The sequence below is a fragment of the Hydra viridissima genome, unplaced genomic scaffold, assembly GCF_058129835.1.
Source record: "Hydra viridissima isolate aposymbiotic clone 2 unplaced genomic scaffold, HvirCarnegie_v1 scaffold_1, whole genome shotgun sequence".
NCBI classification, from domain to species: domain Eukaryota; kingdom Metazoa; phylum Cnidaria; class Hydrozoa; order Anthoathecata; family Hydridae; genus Hydra; species Hydra viridissima.
In genome coordinates this window covers 5,777,018-5,789,657 of record NW_028324300.1, presented here as the reverse complement: position 1 = coordinate 5,789,657, position 12,640 = coordinate 5,777,018, and the positions used below count along the sequence as shown (strand labels likewise).

At 28.8% G+C, this 12,640-nt stretch overlaps 2 protein-coding genes across 2 annotated transcripts; one reads left to right on the top strand and one right to left on the bottom strand.

The window, feature by feature from the left end:
* Positions 1-5,454: 5,454 nt before the first annotated feature.
* Positions 5,455-6,957, top strand: LOC149893047 (cysteinyl leukotriene receptor 1-like). Its single transcript, XM_090101221.1, has one exon. It carries the CDS (start codon positions 5,752-5,754, stop codon positions 6,655-6,657), a length of 906 nt encoding a protein of 301 aa, XP_089957347.1. The 5' UTR covers positions 5,455-5,751; the 3' UTR covers positions 6,658-6,957.
* A 238-nt stretch (positions 6,958-7,195) lies between these two features.
* On the bottom strand, positions 7,196-11,484 carry LOC145187910 (U6 snRNA-associated Sm-like protein LSm6). The gene is made up of 4 exons (XM_090101227.1): positions 11,234-11,484; positions 7,709-7,779; positions 7,466-7,508; positions 7,196-7,372 (listed from the first exon to the last, which is right to left on the bottom strand). Exons 1-4 carry the CDS (start codon positions 11,322-11,324, stop codon positions 7,338-7,340), a joined length of 240 nt encoding a protein of 79 aa, XP_089957353.1. The 5' UTR covers positions 11,325-11,484; the 3' UTR covers positions 7,196-7,337.
* Positions 11,485-12,640: the final 1,156 nt, after the last annotated feature.

Below are 12,640 nucleotides of genomic sequence, written 5' to 3'. Positions count from 1 at the left end.
AACAGATGTAGACATTAATTAGATAGCGCATCGAATAGAAAAACAGTGCATATTCGTAGACAATCATGTGATGCCGGCTCCGTAGAGTTCCACATCAAAACAAAGTTAAAGAGAAGTTTTCATGTTAAACGTTTTAAATATATGGAGCATGTATATGAAAAAGTGTGGAAAATAAACAATACATATTTTGATGACGATTATTGTATTACACTTTAATCTAATAATCCTCTGCTGTTTATAAATAGCAGTATTATTAAGCAATATGCTTTTTGCTATTCTTTACAAAGCAACTTTTGAAGAATGTTTCATGAGTTTTTTAACTATATATACAGGTCGACTAAAAGTTAATAAGTACAATTAAATATGACGTTTTATATATATATATATATATATATATATATATATATATATATATATATATATATATATATATATATATATATATATATATATATATATATATATATATATATATATGTGTGTGTGTGTGTGTGTGTGTGTGTGTGTGTGTGTGTGTGTGTGTGTTAGGTCATTTAGTAATTATATTTTTTGCAACCCTCAGAAAGTGTAGAGATCTGTGGAATTTATTAGTTTGAGAACGGCTTCTTTTCCATTTGAAAATTGTACAAAAAGCAGCAAACTATCGTTTCATTGCAAAGTCTTGCAGTAGCCAATTAAACAGAAGTTATTTGATAAACAATTCTTCGCCTTTTAAATCAAACCGCCTGGCGGTCTTTTTAATTAACAATTCAAAAAAGTTTTCTTTTAAATTATGTTTTTTAAACTTTTTACAATTGGTTTTTTATTGATCGGATAAAAGTTTTTTTCAAAACTTAAATTACAATAAATAAAATGATCCTGCTTGAGCTTGACCTGCTTCTGAAACTAATCTGGTTTCATAATAAAGAAACATTTTCAGAAAATTTTTAAGCACCCAAATGATGAAAAAAACCCTAAAAATCAAAGTAGTGATTTTTCAACTCTCACGCACTTATAGATTCATCAAATTCCAAAAGAGTTTGCATTCTTAAACATCAGCAAAAATCAGCATTTCAAATTAAATTTTAAAAAAAATTTGAAGCAAAAAACCTCAAAGTTAAGTTAAGCAAATTCCTGAAAGTAAAAAGTTTTATTTTGGTTTTTCTCATTTCTCGTTTCTCGTTTCAATTTTTAATTTATTGGTCTTTAAAGAACTATAAAAGTCAGGTTCTGATTTCGCCGAAAGTTTTTCTATTTGTAGTGGAACTGGGGAAACTGCATCTCAGTGGATTTTTTAAATATTGTGTAATAGTTTGCAAGTTTTTTTTTTATAAGAAACGTGTTCATAAGATAATAGTACTAGACGTCCCTAATATCATGAGAAACTATGAATACTTAGTCACTTTTCGATAAGAAACTTATTTTATTAAGAGTTCAAGGGATATTTCCTAATTTGTGTTCTGTTCAGGGACAAATCTGAGGATTATATTACATTGGATGGAATTTAGATAACTTTAGTTGAATTACTATAAAACATTTTATCTTAATTGTTAATATGTTTTCAAATTGTATCTTATTTACTTTTTCTCTCTTTTGATAATCTGAAACTTAAGAAACTCTTAAGAAACTTTTAGTACTATAGTTGTAAAAAGGTACCTTTAAAATAAGAAACTTTCTATTACTAGCTCATTTTCTTGGTTTCTTAATAAAAAAAAGGTCTAATGCAGCAGTCGCTTAATATGGTGCAGTAAATTTTGTGATGTTTAATGTAGCAGCAACTATGCTGTCGTCTATAAACAAACATTTTAATATTTGCATTCTCCTCCCCCCTCCCCCTCTCTTCCTTCAATTGTTTTAAGTTTAAAAAAAAATAAATAATGATTGGGTTACATTAAACCAAAAAGTAAATGTGAAGTTGCGTAAGAAAACATTTTAGTCTTAAAAGATTGTGAGATCAAAAGCGAAATCAGCATTTTTATTGCTTTAAGATCTTAAAAAAAACTGTAAAGAAGGATTTTGACAAACCATAAATAAACAAAGCTTCGCTTAACCAAACAATTTCGCTTAACGGTAGCAACAGACATTTTTTAGAGAACTGTTCTCACCCACAATGGTCTTTATCAAAGATTTTTGAGGGCATGCATCATCACGCAAAAATCTCATCTGAAGTTCAAAAAGTCCAATCGGTAAAATTTCTTTTTAAGGCGTTTCATGTGAAAAACAGAGCAGCGAAAAATATCCTGATAGTAAAGCCAGCTTTTAAAAAACAGTCAGAAGGGAAAAGTTTAGAAAAAGAGCACTTTGTTTACTTTTAAAAGCTACAAACTCGTATCTGCAGTCGATAAAAGTAAAGACAACAGACTGTCACGTCTATAGTCTATAAAGTAAACAATATAAATTATTTCAAATAGATTATTAATTTACAACGAAAATCTTAAATCTTTTTTAAAAATAGTAAAATGGTACTATATGAGTTAAACTGTGGAAAAGCTGTCCTTTTCTTCTACAAATTTAACAAATTTGTCGACAGAAGTCTATGAAGTTGTCGACAAAAGGTTTAAGTTAATGACGTATTATGTTTATCGAAATGTACAATTTAAGCATAAGCTCATATAAGACTATTCTGAAACAATCTGATTTTTTTTCCTGAATTTTTGCTTTTATTTTTACAAGTTCTAGATTATTTTACAAATGGCCATAATTTTCAGGTCTTATGCCAGTAGACAGTAATTGGATAAGAAAGATATGAGTAAATAAGATACGAGTGAGTAAGGGTAAGTTTTTAATCTTATTACCCTGTTCTGTTAATACATCAACAAGACTGGTTAAATAGATTACAGGATCACGACTAAAATTACAGCATATGTCTTATGCTTTAAATGTTTTTGTTACAATAAATCGTATTTTAACTTAATGTACTTTTAAAAATTTGATATCCTGTTGGAGAATCTTTGCATAACATTTTGGCATCAATTTCTTTGGCTTTGTATTTTAGAAACCATTGCTTTCTGTTTTTTAGTTAGATTATGTTTGTTTGTGTTATATCGAATATGTTTGTGTTATGTAGAATATGTTGTTTTATCTAAATTTCTTGAATAAAAAGAACTTTTGTTTTTTTAGATTTTTTAAAATAAACAAAGCATTTTTTTTGTGGACACTTTTAAGTGAGGTTTGCATATGGGGTTTTTTTTTATTATTACCGTTATATCATTTATAATATTAAATTATCATCTTATATTATTATATGCTATTACATCATATATTATCATATCCTACAGTCTCATGCAAATTAATTGCATCAAAATCAAAAATAATAATAATCCAAGAAATTTTATGTTTTCTAACTCATATAAAATAAAAACTCATACGCTAATATTTTGTGTGTCCTCCTTGTGCTGCTATGACTTTCTACACATAATTAAGCATGGAATCTACCAAATTATTACAAATGTTTTGGATTTCTGTGTCTTCAAATCTTTTTTGAAGGATAGTGGTGGTAAGCTTAATTTTAGTTGTGCAGTCATGTTTTTGCAGTCTTTTTTTTTACAATTGCCCAGAGATTCTCAATTGGATTAAGATCTGGGGAGTTGCCAGGGCATGTAAGTGTTTTAATATTACTTTTTACCATGAATTTCTTGACTTTTTTGGATGTATGGCATGTGGCTAAATCCTACTGTAATATTCCGTTTCCATTTGGAAACACTTTTAACATCTCTGTAATTAAATATGTTTGCAGAACCTTAATGTAAGTTTCAGAGTTCATCATGCCAGTAACTGGGTAGAGTCTTCCTGGTCCAAAAGCAGAGAAACAACCCCAAAACATCTTCTTTTCTGGATCCTTGGCATATTGTTCAATGTGTCCGGATTGTATAGGCTCACCATCAGAACGATGAACAAACTGTGACCACTCGCCTTACACTTCAAAATGTGGTTCATCCGAAAATAAAAACTGCAATCAATAAATAAACAAGTAAACTATTATCAAGTCTCTTCAATTTAATAGCCTCAATTTTTAAAAATAGTATGATTATAAAAATGTAATAGATAAAATAGCAATAAATTTAACAAATACATTTTGTCTTACCCTTCTCCATTTTTCTTTAGTTACTTTTTGTATTACTTTGCCCACAAGAGATGCTTCTTCTTCATGGCATCTGTTAATAATGGTTTTTTAGAAGGTTTTCTGGCAAACTTTGTAATAGCTATCAACCTCCTCCTCATAGTACTCAAGCAGACATGGATGTCATGCGTAGCTAAACCATTCATTAGTTGGTCACTTGTCTTTTTTGGATTTTTGATACTCTCCAGTATCAGATATTGGTCATCTCTCTGAGGTCTTTCGTTTTCGACCAGATTTTCCTTTTCTTAATAGTGATAAACTGCCTGTTGCAGTGTAATGCTTCTTAACCCGGTTAACTGAAGATTAGTTTACTGTACGTAATGTGGCTCTCCTGTTGAGATTTATCTCCCGTTGAGATTTATCAGAATATTGAACCAAAGCTAATATTTTAGATCTTTTTCTTGGTGTAGTGTCCATCTTTGTTTATTTACTTTTTTTAAAATTATTTATCTTTCTAATCACAGTTAAATTACAGAAAACGTAGAATAAATAAGTAAAACAAAATTTCACTGACTTATTATATACGATTAATTAAAATATTGCGAAGAGGTTATTTTTTTCCCTTAACCTACAGTAGACACCATAAACATTATCTATTCGAGAATTTTCGTTGAACACCACAGAAAATTATTCACCTAAAAATTTGAATCATCCATTTAAATACTGACCAAATGGTGTCTTTTTTCAAATCGAGAAAAATAAGATAATTTTTCAACAAAAATTGGTCTCGCCAAATTATAACTATCTTAAAATTTCTAAAAAAAAGAAAATTTATTTTCTTCCTCTTCTTCTTCTCTTCCCTATCCCCTCCCCCTCTTCTTCGAAACCCCATCCTACTTTCTATGCTTTTTCATCGTCATGAAATAATCTAGCAAATAATTAAAAAATTTTCGACTTTGTTTTTTTTATATTATCATATTAAAAAGGATCAGACTTCCTTTTTACATATAATGAAAGCATCTGTTTTTTTTTTAATTTATCATTTATAAAAAGGATATAGGTTGAAGCTGTAAAGACGGTTTTTTTTATCATAATTTAATGAAACAAACGTTGATTTATTTATAAATTTCATTTAATTGTCCATTTAAGCTTTTTACAAAAAAGTTGCTGAATTTTTCATTTTGATATAATTATCTTTTTATTTATAAAAGCCTATTTATTCTGCATTATACGCAAGCATCAACTAACATTACAACCTTTTTATTTTCTTTCAACATGTAATGGAGAGACAACCAACAGGGTTTGATTGATACAAAAGACTTTTTAAAATTATCTTATGCTGATACATGCCTCTGCTTGTGGTTGATGCGTCTTTATAATGTTGTAATTGGATTGTCTGTAATACTATGTATAATATATTTATATATACCAAAATATAGTCATGTGTCAATTGGTACGAAGAAAAGATGTAGGACATCTAATTGCTTAAATATAATGTAATATGTAAATATAACATAAATGCTTTGACCATTTTATGTAAAATATTTATTTAAAGAAAAAAAGGATGTAAAATTTGCATTAGCTAGCCCCGTTCTCCCCTAACCGCATATTATTTTAAAAAAATTTATATGTCGAAAGAAATATTTTTATATAAACATAATACAAAATTATAGCAAATATGAAGTTACATTAAATATGAAATTATAGCAAATATGAACCATAACGCTTTTGTAAGCAGCTTGGTTGGTGTATTAGCCGTACTGTCAGTAGTGATGAACTTTGTTTGTTTGTTTGTTATAAACAAAACTGCCAGAATGCTCGAACGACCGTCTTCGTATTTTATTATCAACCTGCTGGTGGTGGATTTGTTACAAGCCGTCGCAGTTTTTCCTTTATATATACTACGTCTTCAAAATATTAATCATACGTTTTGGAATGGAATTGTGTGCGATAGTTTTCGTTTTTCCAACATGGTAACATTTTACATGTCAACGCTGGGAGTCCCGCTTATTGCCCTGGATCGTCTTTTAGGAATAGTGCTTGTGTTTCAGCATCGATATTTAGTTAAAATAAAACTAGTTTTGACAACTATTGTAGCATGCTGGCTGTATGTTCTAACACTCTGTGTAATTCCTTTCATTTCAACTCGTGCTGATAACTTTCATGAAGAAAATAAAGCATCTTGCATTTATAGGCCAACATACGCGTGGACCATTTCTATGTTGGTTGTAAATTGTTTCGTACCTTATATTGCAATTATTGTATGTTACAAGTTTTTTGTGAAAGCTTTAATAAGAAGATCCATAAAAATGATGAAACAAAAAATACGACGAAACCAAGTTCAGAGTACCGACAAACTTGTCAGAATTTCTATTACAATAACTATATGCTATGGTTTTTTAATGACACCTTCTGTAGTTTACTACATATTGCAAAGCATGTGCCCAGAAGTTTGTTTTCCGAGTAGCTATCAAGGCTCGCTGATACAAAAATATTCTGAATTTACAGTTAAATATTTAGCATTTTCGAACTCTTTAGCTCCCCCGCTAATTTATTGTTTTTCTCTTAAAGATTTTCGAAGGCGTCTGATGTCCGTAATGCGAAAAAAGAAAAGTTGATTTTTTTGAGGTGAAAAGAAAATGTAGCTTTTCGTTTAATCAACAATTACGTTTTCTCAACAGAAGTTGGTTTTTGGTAGATTTTTTTTACCTTGAGATTTATCATAATTATCATCATGACGTAATTATTTATTTTTACCTTGAGAATTATCATAATTATCATTATGACAATTATTATTTTGCTTACGTTATCAACGTGTGAAATGTTTTAACTAGTTGGAGCGTAAAACTTTCATTCTTTTAAACTTTTAAGTTGTTTTGTAAAAGTAAGAATATTTTACAAATTCTTTGCGTCATGTTTAACACAATTTTCAACTTTTACAGCTTTTTAATTTTCAGTTGAGTATAAAAATATGGTCATCATTTGTATGTTAACGCGAAAACAATCTTGTCTTTAAACATTGCCTTTTATTTTGGCGCTACAAATCTTTAACATAACTTTTTTATATTTTGATTATTATTTTTCATTTAGTTATCTCATAGTACTGAACATAATATAATGAACTGATAACAATACTGAACTGATAACATACTGAACTGATAACAATATATTTTTTTCATAATACGAAAAATTTTGAAAAAAATCGTTTACACGGAAACACAATTGTCCGAAGTATAAGATTAGGTGTTATCTTTCTTCGATTTTTGCACAAAAAACATGTGAAGTGGATAGATAAATGCTATACTTTCTGTTTGCGGGTGCTGATATATAAAACTAAAGAAGAAATATGAGGAAAATGCACGTTAAATATCTATATTTTTGAAATCTATGCAGTAAAAGTTTTCAATAATAATAAACCAAGCGTACCGTTATTCCCTCGTAGAAATGCATCACCATATTTGTTTTTTAACTAAAAAATTTAAAAAAAAATAGTTATACGCTTGATCTAAAAAAAAAAGAAAGAAATCTTTTGTTGCTATGGAAATTTGATTTTTCAGAACTTCAATCCGTTAAGTATTTTGAAAAGGGATTTTCAGAGACTAATTAATGATTCAGTAAACAACGAAGATTATATTTATAGTTACTTTCTTAAAATGAATATGGACATACCTGTCCATTTACATACTCTTCTGTTTGTTCTAGAACAATATTCATGTAGCCATCTAAACTTCCTAAAACACCTGAATAAGTGAAAATAAATATAAATATGATATAAATATTAGTGAAAAAATATTTAAAAAACTAAACCTAACTAGTATCAAATTACAGTATATACATTAACAACTCCTAACAATCAAAGAAAAAAAAAAAAGGGAAAAAAACCTTGGAAAATTGTTTTTTTCTCTCACCCTGTTAAGGTGGTTCCTACGTAATCAAAAAAAGTTACTTTTTATTCATTAAGCATTAACTTTCTCAAATGTAGGTACAGAAAGTGTAAAAAAAAAAAAATTTTTGAACACCAATAATATATTGATGATCATATAGAGGCCTATAATAGTCAAAATAACCCCTAAAAATTGAGTTTACTAGAAACACAATTACTCATGAATAAAAGCTCATTTTACTTTCAAACTTCATATACTTGTTCGTGCTACCTGTATCTAGTGCGTGAGTTTTTTTTATTAAAACATCATGTTTCTACTAAAGGTTATGCTTCAAAACAACTGTATTTTCGAAAAATGTGCTACTAGGCCTTTGATCTTAGTTCCCTAACCACAACTTACAAGTAATAAACTTATTTGAAAAACACTCAGGCACTAGCAGTACACTGGATGAATAAGTCCTGAAAAATTCAAGTAGTTATCACTATTAATTCAAAAGTTATGATGTTTTTTGTGAGACAACTTTCTTGAAAAATGATATGGTAGAAAATCAAAAAACCAGAAAAAAATTTGTTTTTAAAACTAAAATCCTCCTTTTAAATAAGTTTCTCCTCCCTCTTTATGTAAGTCTTTATCCAATAAACCCTTCTTGATGGCTTTTAGTTTGTTTTTTTTGATTTTGTCTTATCTGATGTTTTAATAAGTAAATTTTGGATGCTGCGTCGGTTCATCTTTCAAATATAATATTAAAACAGACACCGGTCTGTATTCCAAGTTTTTCATACACTTTAACAAGTCCAAATTGACCTTTGTTGAATTGAAGAATAGCACTATATACACCTTACTGTAGAATTGATCTTTCTACAAAGACTTGCTTAGGACATTTCATCCAGATAATATTATTCAGGGACTCGTTAGCATTTTGAGTTTCCCCGTGGATACACTTGCAAAGAAGATCATCATTTGAAAGATCTTGGAAAATCTTTGACAAGATAGGAAATATCCACTCTGGTAAATTAATCTTCTCTTTGTGTTTTTTAAGTTTATTTTTCTTATAACTACACCTTGATTCTTCTCCTGGTGGACAAAACATGTGGCACTTATCTAAGTTAGAAAAGTTGGTACAATGATGAAGGATAGCACCTACCCACTTTTTCATTGTGTAAATTTTTTCATCGTTAGTGCAATTTAGTTTTAAACTTCTTTGAATGGCAATACCATAATAATTTGTTATTGAATTGATGGAGTTGTTTGTTGATTTTCCTTTTCCACCAAATAGTGTAGAGGTATTTTTATATTCTTATACTAGTGCCCTAAATCGAAAACCTATTCGTTTATTTACATATCCAACTTTGACAAATAAGGCAACATTAGAATAGCAAAAGAGATATACTACTTAAAGTTTTAAAGTACACTTAAGATATTAACTTAAAAAATAAAACGGTTGCTATGGCCATTGCTAGGCACTAAAACTATACCTAACTGTATAAAATTAAAAATATTGTAAAAAGCATAAACAAACTTAAAAACAAGTATATACCACGAGAAAGAGCAACAAATTTTACATTAGAATATCTAATTTGCCAAAAAGTCAATTTTTGAAAAAATTTCGATTTTTGATTATGTAGGAACCACCTTAAATCACAATTTAGAAAAATACTCGCAATCTTTGTGCAATATAACTTTTGCATGCAAAAAATATATGTGCAGTGTGATTATGGGAAAAGAATAATACTCTCTGAGTAAACATACTAAGTTTTTATGTCAGCAGAGGTAGAGTATTAAACAATATTTAGTTGTGTTGTTAAACTTTTTAAAAGTGGAAAAACATGATAGGAATTATCTTATTTAAGTCAAAGAAAAGATTGATATAACACTTGATTGGATTCAAGACCTCAAGAACCCAAAGATATTTTCCTTCTAGGCTATGTACTAGGATACATATGCAGGCTGCTCATAATAGATCACAATATCACACTAGCATGCACCTGATCCCCCCTGCTAACCTTTAGTAACCTTTATAAAAAATACCAACAGCTAAGGCTTTTTGTACTTTTTCCATTAAAATCTGTTCCTGGCTATTTTTTTTTATTGCAGTCTGCTATCTTTGCATTTTTCATAATACTTATTTCCCTTTTAGTTAAAAAGGGAAAGAAGTATTATTAATGAATCAGCTTAGCTATACATTATCTAAATCTTGCACTTAATAGACTTGTATAGCTGTAGGTACTAGGTATTATTGAAATATTTTTAATTATCTTTTAAAACTCCAAGTTTTATCTTTTAATCAAATAAGAATACCCCTTTAACTTTTGATCTAAAAAACAATCTGATAATTCTCTTTTTATCTTTTTCTCAGAGCTAATGTATCAAAAATATTTTTCTTTTACATCATAAGTTTGCTTTCTAGCTGTATTTTTGGTAGCTCTTCTCTTTTCAGCGCTTATTTGTTTAATTTTCTCTTTGAAATCATTTAGACTAATTTGTGCATTTTGTAAGCAAATTTAGACCCTTCATATACAAACATACATGCAAATATATATTAAACATTCAAATATACTAAAACTCACCCATTGGTAAATGTGTGTATGTAGCAACTTTCAGTATTTTTATAAGAAATATTGAATACAAAAAATAAAATTTCCTTAGTGAAGCATTAAGATTATTTATTTCAAAACAATTTTTTTTTTCTTACAAAACCTCAATTTATCAAATAAGTAAACAGCTTGGTGTATACTATTAACAATTGTCAGTTACATATTGAATATTTTAGAGTACTCAAAAGAAATTCCTATTATATAAAAAGTATGCATATATATCAATTCTTATGACTTCTTTCATGTGATATGAATATCTAACATATTTATATAACATGTATAGCAACCCAAAAAATTGCTATGCATACAAAAAATTCTAAACATAACATATAACTTTTGTTAAAACAGTTTATATACAATGTTAAGGTTGTGCGATTGTACAATTCATTTAAAACTTTATAAGCAAGGTGGAAATTTATCATTAATAAAAATTACCTCTTTACCTATAAAGTTGTAAACCAGAGGTAAAATATTTGTTAGATATTTTCTTTTGAATCCTTTCATTACTTTCATATGTTTTCACTACCTTAGATGTTTTCAATGCTTAACTTTTAATACTGTTATAAAAGTTTGTTATAAATAGACAAGAGTTTCACATCATTTAATTGGGGTGCATAGCTAACAAGACATTACATAGGTTGTATACATCTTTAGCTGCTAATTGTGATAATAATATTTGTGATAGCTAATAATATTAGTAAAATGTGTGAAAATACCTCTGTAATCAACTCCAGAATTCAATTTTACAACGACGGGACGCCCAATAATTTGCTTTAAAAAATCACTTGGATCCTGACGTTGACTCATACCTATAAGATTTCAGTTACATAAAAATAGAGTTTTTAAAAGAGTTTTTTTTTTTGAAACTGTAGTACAGAATTGAAGTACAGAACAGAAGTACAGAATTGGATGAACGGCTGCACGGCTGCACGGCTGCACGGCTGCACGGCTATACGGCTGCACAGCTAAACGACTGGACCGCTATACGGCAGTACGGCTTCATGGCTGCTGCAACAGCTATGTATGTGTCTTGTCTGTTGCAATTAGCTTCACAGTGATGTTATAATTCGTTGCAACAAGTTACATCGCATAGTAGGAATATCTTATTGTAATAGATAGCTAAAAATGTTATCTTTGTATTATGCGTGTGTTAAATTAAGCCTTAAATGAGTAAAATAGAGCCTTAAGGATAATAATTTTCTTTCTTGTGTTTTAGACCTATTCATAAACATAGCGAGGGGGGAGAAACAAAAATAGATCTGACCTCCTCCCCCTCCCCCTGAAACTAAAAAATGAGTTTGCATAGTTTTCAATATAGAGTCTAATTTCTCTCGTTTATATTTTCTATTTATTTAATAAAAATATACCGCAGACTAACGACTATAAAGTTATATACTGTATACAGTTCATAACATTATTCACCGTCATTGGTCATAATTCCATATCAGACGAATCTTCTGTATCTCTATTATAAGCTGCAAACACGCTTTAAACTTTACCTGGCAAGCTCAAATGTTTCCTATTTTTCCATCTTCAATTTGTGAATGGACCTTAAACCACTTATGTCTCTAATAATATTTTATACGTTAATTGCATTATTCATTTTTTCTAGGTCAGTTTCTTTGGAATTGCAATTCTAAATTTATGTAACCTGCTAAGTAAAGAAGAATCCAAATAAGTTCTTCAGCATAAATTTTTTAAATTGCTTGTTCCTGATCCACTAGCTCTTGCTTCATCAAATCTCAAGCCAAATTCTTTAAACATTATAAGCCAATTTATTTATCTCTAACCATTGATCCTTTAAAAACATTTTATTTTCGAAGTTTTCATTTAAATTCTTTGTGAAGTATGTAGAATAAGTTCAAAAAACTAAATTCATGAATGTTGTGGTGAAATGTAATAGCGAAATGCATGCCTTCTGCAACAAATTCATCTGCAAATATTTTTAAATCGCTCATTATATTGAGTGTGGCATGGAAAATTGGACAGCATAGCATTAAAGAAGTGTCCATAATGTAAACTAAAATTTAGTAAATATTTTTCTGTAATTTCAGAAGCAGCTTAAGTGTGTGGTCCATAAGACCCTGTATTTTAATTTTGGCATAAAAAAACTTTTTCAAAAA

Bases quoted from the DNA above. Each gene is read 5' to 3' on its own strand.
- LOC149893047 (XM_090101221.1), top strand. From the start codon at position 5,752: ATGAACCATAACGCTTTTGTAAGCAGCTTGGTTGGTGTATTAGCCGTA.
- LOC145187910 (XM_090101227.1), bottom strand. From the start codon at position 11,324: ATGAGTCAACGTCAGGATCCAAGTGATTTTTTAAAGCAAATTATTGGG. The intron at 7,780-11,233 runs GTATTTTCACAC...TCACTTATTCAG, and splicing joins TTCTGGAGTTGATTACAGAG to GTGTTTTAGGAAGTTTAGAT. The intron at 7,509-7,708 runs GTATGTCCATAT...TAAATTTTTTAG, and splicing joins AAGAGTATGTAAATGGACAG to TTAAAAAACAAATATGGTGA.